An 8554-nucleotide genomic window follows, 5' to 3' on the forward strand; every position below is an offset into this window, starting at 1 on the left:
GTTAGCACTTCAGCTCCGAATTAAGCGTTTGGCGATAGGGAAGCAGCTCATAGTGGATGATTCCCTGCCAATCCTACCAAACACACAGAAGAGCCTTCCTGGCCGTCAATCCAGGCTTGGCCACCGTCTGGGCCACTTCACCGATTTTCGAACACGACTGTTTGCGCCCTACGTTGTCGTAAGAGATTTACTTTTCAGCGCCAGTCACCATACGCTTCAAAAATGGTTCGATTTTCGGTTAATATTTATACCCTTGCAGGGTATTATAATTTCAGTCAGAAGCAACGCAGTGAAGGAGGCACCTCCGACCATATAAAGTGTATATATTCTTGATCAGGATCAACAGTCGAGTCGATCTAGCCATGTCCGTCTGTTTTTTGTTTTTTTTTTTTTTTGCATCACATATGTATTTTAAAAGTAATCATATAACAAAAATAAATACATTTTAAGATCGTTATAAAACCGACGTTTGTCCAAAAGTACAAGAATATTTGTTCTTTTAATTTCCAACAATGGAATTTTTTTAAGAATACATTTCCATATGTTTGGTATGACAGCTTGTCAAGTAAAATAAAAACACAACAAACAAACGGGTAATGCAGTTAGCAGTTAGTTAATGTATTGCTTATATTGGTTTATGGTTAAATGCAGTTAAGTAGGATTTGGGCATTTATTAGGAATTATTTTTAAATACCATTAGTTAACGCATAAATATAAACAAAAAACTGAAAATACTGACATTTTTTTCATGTCGCAGCTTATTTCGTCCAAGAACTTAAAGTACACAAAATTTGTAATTCTTAAATAACTTATTCTTGCAACCCATTGGAGAAGATATTAGCTTAAATATGTCTCACTTTGTGGTGTTTGGTTACACTGAAATAAGCCATTGTATATGTATATAAAAATTACTTATATAATATATGTCAAACTTCAAATATAACTCCCCCTTGTAAAAGTTAATCTTATTTAATTTATACAATAAAATTTTAAAATTAATTTTCCTTTAAAATGTTACATCCTTGAAGAGTATTATTATTTCAGTCAGAAGCTTGCAACGCTATGAAGGAGTCATAATAAATAAATATAATAATATTAATAATAATAAACAAATAATTATTAGGTATTGAGGAAAATGTAAATCTGTGAATGTAAAACTGTAAATATAATATGTATGTATAGGTGAATGAAATGAAAGCAGGTTTTACTTTTTTGCTTTTAAACATAAATTTATATAATTTAAATTGTATTAATGCAAAGTGATCAAATTTCAGGGGTTGACGCCGATCCAAATCCCGGGAGTTGCCATCTAACACCTTTGCTCCACCGAAACAAGAAATACCAGATCCTGTAGCGTATCCAACACTCTGACTGAAGTGTGGTAATGAGCTTATGAGTCGTGTTTTATTCTGTTGAGGAAGTACAAGCTTAGAATTTAACCTCAACCTATTTCCCTTTTTCGTACCGCAGTATCTCCTCCCTTCTCTGCTGGGATCGCCGATCGGAATAACCGTGGCGCCGAACTTAACATAGCTTTTCGGCCATAACAGTGTGGCCAATTACAAACATAGTTCAAATACCGAGTACATACTTAACGAAGGTTCGCCTTAGTGGCGCGTAATTCAAACTTGACTGACTATCGATATTCTAGCGGGTTAGCTTATCCGTTCCGCGACATCCCCGCCCCCGTGAAGCAGCCGCATTCACCACATCCAGAACAGCTAGCTTCGAAGCGGGACGAATCATCCTGGCTCGATCGTCAGTCCGTACCGCCGCTCGCCTGGGCACTCCATCTACTCCAGTGAACACCTCCTCCACGATTCCTCGTTTCCACTCTCGACGTGGTATGGCCGGATCGCAGATGAACACTAAGTCTCCTCGGCGCAGGGGCTCGACATGTGAGCACCATTTCTCCCTGCGCACAAGAGTAGGCAGGTACTCGTGCACCCATCGCTTCCAGAAGCGGTCTCTCATCATCCTGGCCAGTCGCCACTGCTTCTTTGTGGCGCACCTCTCCAACGGCTGTCCATTGTCTCCGGGTAGATCCGGCAGATTGGGTACTCCTCTCAGCAAGTCGTTGGGAGTCAGTGGAGCCTCCTGGTCCACAGTAACTGGCAGATGCGTTAGTGGGCGGGAATTTACTATGTTCTCCGCCTCGATCAACAAGTTCTCCAGAACATGTTCCATGGGAGCTAGCTCCCTCATCGTATGCGCCAGCACCTTCTTGACGCACTGGACCATCCTTTCCCAGGCGCCACCCTCAGCTGGGTTCGCTGGGCAGTTGAATATCCACTCGATTCCTTTGGACGACAGCTCGCCCTCGATCTTCTCTGGCTCGAAAACCTCGTTGAATCTCCTGGCCTCTCGATTGGCTCCAACGAAGTTTTTCCCATTATCGCTCCTCATCTTGACCACCGGTCCTCGCCGGCTCATGAAGTTCCTCATAGCGATGATACAGGAATCCGTAGATAAATCATGGGCCATCTCCAAATGGATGGCTCTCGTGGTTAGGCAGGTGAACAGTGCCACCCACCTCTTCTCGATGCGACGTCCAATCGTCACATGCAACGGTCCAAAATAATCCAAGCCCGTGTGCTTGAATGGCCATCCGTTGGCTTCCAGTCGGTCCTCAGGCAAAGGACCCATTATTGGCTGCATCGGCTGTGCCCTCCGCAGCTTGCAGATCTGGCAGTCAGCCACCACCTTCCGTAGCAGCCTCCGTAAGTTCGTTATCCAGAACTTCTTCCGTATCTCGCCTATGGTCGCATCGTGGTTCTGATGGCCCATCTTCTGGTGGTAGTGGTGTACTACCATCACCGTCAGCGTGTGTCTGTGGGACAGTATAATGGGGCGCCGGGCGCTGTATGGCACACAAGCGGCGGCGTCGATCCTTCCCCTTACACTCATGACTCCTTCGTCGAAATACGGGGACAGCCCTCGCAATTGGCTGCCTTCTTTCGAGATCCTTCCAGCTTTGTCCCTCTCTTCTCCGGAGAACGCTTCACTTTGCGCCTGCCGGATCAATATGCGCTCCGCGTTGGCGCATTCGTTTGCCGTGAGTCCATACTTCTCACGGTCGCTATACTGGCCGCGGCATCGTCGGACGAATCTAAGGACCCAAGCCGTGGTCCTTACCAGCCGGTTGTAGTTTGAGAACCTCTGGAAAGATATAAAAAATCCGTTTGCAGTCACTAGCGCAAACTCACATGGCATCTCTTCCTCGTCGGTGGCTCTCGTGCAGCCACTACCACTAGAGGAGCTCTCTGGCCAATTCTCTTCTGGTTCCCGCAGGAACGTCGGCCCGCTTAGCCATCGTGACCCTTGACTAAGGTCCACATGGCGTCGCGGCCTGGTTGCGTCATCTGCCACGTTCTCGGCAGTTGGTACCCATCTCCATTGGGATACTTCCGTCGTCTCCAGGATTTCTGCCACCCGGTTTCCAGCAAACTGTTTATACCGCCGGTGGGTGCTGCTTATCCAGTGCAGCACTGTCTTAGAATCCGTCCAGAGTACGTATCTGCTTATCTCTACACTGTGTTCCAGTTTCACAGTGTTCATCAGCCGTGTTCCCAACACGGCTGCCTGTAGTTCCAATCTCGGGACTGACATTGTCCTCATCGGAGCACATTTCGTTTTGGCACATACGAAATGCACCCGCACGTCGTCGTTTGCGTAGGTGGCCCGCCAATACGCCGTCGCAGCAAACGCCGACTGGCTGGAGTCCACGAAGACGTGCAGCTGGAGTGCTCGTACTCGTCCAGTACCAAAATAGTAGCGTGGACATCGGAACTCCTTCACATAGCTCATCTCTTGCCGCCAGCTCTCAAATGCCGTGGCTAGCTCGTCTGGCAATGGCTCATCCCATGTGACTCCTTTCCGCCAAATCTCTCGCATAAGTAGCTTGGCGGTTACCATGTAGCAGCTCAAGAATCCAATCGGATCAAACGTGGACATCACCAAGCTGAGGAACTCCCTCTTGGTAGGGACACGTTCCCCTGTCATCACGCTGCTGGGAACCCGATGGTATTTGACGCTGAATCTGAAGTCATCTGTAGCCGGGTGCCAATACATGCCCAATACCTTCTGCTCGGATTCGGTCCACTCGACGTTCTTGTTGGTGCCTAACGGATTTAAGGCTCTGACCAATCTCGCCGAGCTGGAAGAAAACCGACACAAATCAAAACCGGCACTTGCGTGTATCTCTCTTACTCGTTTTGAGACGGCTATAGCTTCATCCTCGTTTGCGAAGCTATCTACGTAATCGTCCACGTAGTGGTACTCATTAATAGCCAGGACCGCCCGGGGATCAGTGTGCACGTGCCTTAAAGCATTTGCAGTCTTCACGTGCTGCGCTGAGCATGGCGAACAAGCTGCTCCAAACGTCATCACTGTCATCTCGTAGATCTCCGGGTCTTTGCGGTCATCTCCGTGCCTCCACAAGAATCTCTGGGCGCATCTATCTTGTGGCTGCATTAATACTTGGTGGAACATCTCCTTGATGTCCGCACAGACTCCCACGGCTCCTTCCCTAAAGTGGAAGAGGACAGCCGGGAGTGACTTGTAGTTCTGGGGGCCTTTCAGTAGTGCTGAATTCAGGGATACGCCGTTCACTTTGGCTGCTGCATCGAAAACTAGACGGATCTTCCCAGGCTTGTTTGGGTTTTCGACCCCGAAGTGCGGCAGGTACCACAACTTGTCACGGTTACCATAAGTGACCTCCTGCTGCTCTAGTCGCCGTGCGTATCCCTTCTTGACGTAGTCATCCATGATCGCATTGTAGGCCTGCGCGAAGTTCGCATCGCGCTTCATTTTCCGTTCGATGTTGACGAGTCGCCGTAGTGCCATGTTGTAACTGTCTGGCAGTCTCGTCTCGTCATCCTTCCATAGCAGCCCAGTCTGGTATCGTTGACCTATCCGTTTAGTCGTCCTCTCCAAGATGCCCAGAGCCCGTTCATCGTCGCTGGCTGCGACCGGTGGCGCTGGCTTCACTCCGAAGTTCTCAATTTCGAAATAATCGCTGACCATCTTCTCCAGAGCGTCATCCTGGGTAACGGCTAGTAGGCACGATCTCTCCGTCAGTGGACTCGCTTGGCGTCTCACTGGTCCATATACTACCCATCCTAATTTGGTAGCTGCTGCGTATGGTCCTCCTGCGCCGAAGCTTCTGGTCTGCAGGGGAATTCCTAGGTGCGCGTGATCCAGTCCAATAAGGATCCTTGGCGCTGCATTGTTGTACGGCTTCACTGGTAGGCGTGCGCTCGCCCTTGCCGTCTTGACATCTTCCCGACGTAAACTCTGCATCGGAAGACTCAGGTTGCTTACTGCGTACACGTTCCTTAAACCGTGCCGCTTCGGTTTGCCCGCTCCACTGATCTGCAGGCTAACCCTCTTCGTAGGCTCTCTGGCGGACTTACCGCCAAACCACTGCACGTTTAGTTGTCGACTCTCACCCTTTAGGTGTAGGCTTCGGACGAGCTCTTCGTCTATGAGCGTCACAGACGATCCCTCGTCGAGCAGTGCGTACGTGTCCACCTGTTGCTTCTCCCCGTACAGCGTCACGGGCAGAACTCGGAACAGCAGGTGGCCTCCATCCGAACCGACACAACTAAGGTTTCGATGCGGCGTCTCCTGGCCGCTTTGATTCTCATTTTCCATGCGCCCAGCGCTTCTCAGGCTTGTTGCTTGGGCCATGGAAACGTTACTCACTGTTGGATCCGCTGACTGCGGCATCCGCTTGCGTTGGCTGATGACCTCGTGTGGCTCCCGTCTGTGGGTGCTCCGTAGCTCCCTCCTGTGGCCACAGTCTGACTGCTGTGACCGTCTGGGACTATCGGCTTCGTCATGCAGCAAGTAGTGATGCTTCCTCTGGCATCCGTAGACGTTGCAATTACGGCTTCTCTTGCAGAACCGTACCATGTGCCCGGTTCCAAGGCACGCGAAACAGATCCGCCGCTTCTTGGCGAACTCCAATCGCGTCCTGACAGGGGCGTTGTTGAATTCCTTGCAATCCTTGATTGCGTGTTGCCCTCCACACATGAGGCAACCTCTGGGGTGGTCATTATACCCCTTCTGTTCCATGTCTTCCCGATGCTCATCATGCATCGGAAGCTCCAGATTCGTGTTTGCATGTAACACCCTTCGCTTTGGGGTTTTACTGCTCACGTCCGTAATGGTGCATACCAGCTTAGCGAGCTCGTTTAGCCATTCACTTAGGTGCACTATCGTCGGGTATGGTTCCATAGCGACCGCGTATCTGGCCCAGTCCAACCTCTTACTTAGGGGCAACTTGGCGATCAGCTCCTCCATCAAGGTGGGATTTCCTATATGCTGGTCGCCGCTGTCGGTTGACTGCAGAAACGCTGCAAGATTGCTCACCCTCGTGGCGAACGATACAATCCTGCCTATGTTGTGCTCCTGAATTGGCTGTAGCTCCCGCACGCTCTCCAGTTGGCTCCGGATCAATTGCTCCGGACGCCCATAGCGAAAGCGAAGCTGTTCCATTACGGCCTGTACATTGTTGGGATGAATAAGCAGTGACTTGACTGCCGTCCTCGCTTCACCCTTCAATGCCTTCACTAGCCTTTGGTTATTTTCCAATGCTGTACACTGATACGCCGCCGTCGTCTCCAAGAACGCGCACTGTAATATTGGCCATTCCTCTGGCTGACCTTCGAACTCTGGAAGATCAGGCAATCTACGTGGCGTCCATTCATTGGCCACACCCGCTGTTCCATAGGATCCGGGTGATGGCGTGGGTACAGTGAATCTGCGTTGTGGCTCCCGTGGTGCGTGAACATAACCTCGTTCTGGCTGCACCGTGGCCGTCACGCAACATGGCGGTGAGTAGCTTACAGTTGTACAGTCTGTCCGTGTGACTCGTTGCCCTATTTCCGCATTACCACTCAAATATGGCGGCAAACTTCCACTCAATTGTGGCGGCAGATTTGCACTCAATTGTGCCGGCAACTGTTCATCATAAGATGGCGTCACTGACGCTAGTGGTCCCGTTGGCAGATTTTCACTCAATTGCTGCCTTACCATTGCGCTCAAACATGGCGCCTCTCCTAGCGGTGTATTCGCCGCACCGCTCACTCCGACGCCACTCGACCCGTTCCTAACGGGATTCCTTGCGGGCGCCGCAAGTCCTTCATTTGCCCTTGCCTGTTGGAGCTCCTTCTCTAGATTTGCGACCCTTTCCATAAGTTTCGCAATCTGTGAAGTCGTGGGGTCCACATCCTGCTCCAGCGCTTCCGTCTGGGCAGGTCCAGTGGTGCGTTTTACCCCGATTCCTTCCTCTGGAGTCCGTGGCCGCTGTGGGCCACCGTCTGCATACGCCAAGCCGGCCGGTGTGCCGGATGCTGCAGATGTGGTCGTAGCTGCGGTAACCTCAGGTTGATTAAGTCTGGGGCTCCGTCTGGGCGAATGTGTCGTCGGCATATCACGCGTTTAGCTCCGTACGTGTTTTCCAAATGCCGTTAGAGTTCCGACTCTAATGCGAATTGAGATGCGACTCAAAGAATGCGAATAAAAGAAATGACGCCGATCCAAATCCCGGGAGTTGCCATCTAACACCTTTGCTCCACCGAAACAAGAAATACCAGATCCTGTAGCGTATCCAACACTCTGACTGAAGTGTGGTAATGAGCTTATGAGTCGTGTTTTATTCTGTTGAGGAAGTACAAGCTTAGAATTTAACCTCAACCTATTTCCCTTTTTCGTACCGCAGTATCTCCTCCCTTCTCTGCTGGGATCGCCGATCGGAATAACCGTGGCGCCGAACTTAACATAGCTTTTCGGCCATAACAGTGTGGCCAATTACAAACATAGTTCAAATACCGAGTACATACTTAACGAAGGTTCGCCTTAGTGGCGCGTAATTCAAACTTGACTGACTATCGATATTCTAGCGGGTTAGCTTATCCGTTCCGCGACAGGGGTAAAGGAGAAATTGGACAATCATTTTTGATGTAAAATATTTAAAAAATTCAAAACTAACGTTATTACTAAACTTTGACATAAAAATGTAAAAATTAATAATTATTCTACAAATTTTGTCTTCCAATTTAATAACAAGTTTTTGATTCCAAATTTAAAGAAGTATTAAAGCAAATATCGGCGCAGAATTCAATCAAATCATTAATAATTAATACTATTTAAATTATATAAATTAATTTTAATATAAAAAAGTAATGACTACTTTTGTTACGTTGCGTTACGTTCACCTATAAATACATACAATATTGTTTTAAAGGCCCCATAGTTTTACAGCAGTACCATTCATTCAAGGCGGTGTTGTTGATGAATAATCGTTGAATGTCCATACAAATTACTGATGACAACAATTCCACAAGAATTAATCAATGAATCACCAGGAATTTATCGGCAATTGATGATTCATCAAAAATTACTCAACAATTAATCAATGATTCCTCACAAATTCTTCAACATATAAGGTCGAAAATAATTTTGTTTGCCTCTATTTATTGCACTTAAAAATATATAATTCTCTGTTAATTGTATAATATAGGTCGTAATTATACCCTTGCAGGGTATT

The 8554-nt window shown here is 48.3% G+C and overlaps 1 protein-coding gene and 1 pseudogene across 1 annotated transcript; both read right to left on the bottom strand.

The window, feature by feature from the left end:
• Positions 1-1608: 1608 nt before the first annotated feature.
• On the bottom strand, positions 1609-2829 carry LOC147643063 (uncharacterized; annotated as a pseudogene).
• Positions 2830-3020: 191 nt separating this feature from the next.
• LOC147643064 (uncharacterized) lies at positions 3021-7437 on the bottom strand. Its single transcript, XM_086836867.1, has 2 exons — positions 3207-7437; positions 3021-3109 (listed from the first exon to the last, which is right to left on the bottom strand). The coding sequence occupies exons 1-2, from the start codon at positions 7435-7437 to the stop codon at positions 3021-3023; spliced, it is 4320 nt and encodes a 1439-aa protein (XP_086692993.1).
• Positions 7438-8554: the final 1117 nt, after the last annotated feature.

This window comes from Drosophila serrata, unplaced genomic scaffold (assembly GCF_035046125.1).
Source record: "Drosophila serrata isolate PLE 108 unplaced genomic scaffold, ASM3504612v1 contig_293, whole genome shotgun sequence".
Classification (NCBI taxonomy): Eukaryota; Metazoa; Arthropoda; class Insecta; order Diptera; family Drosophilidae; genus Drosophila; species Drosophila serrata.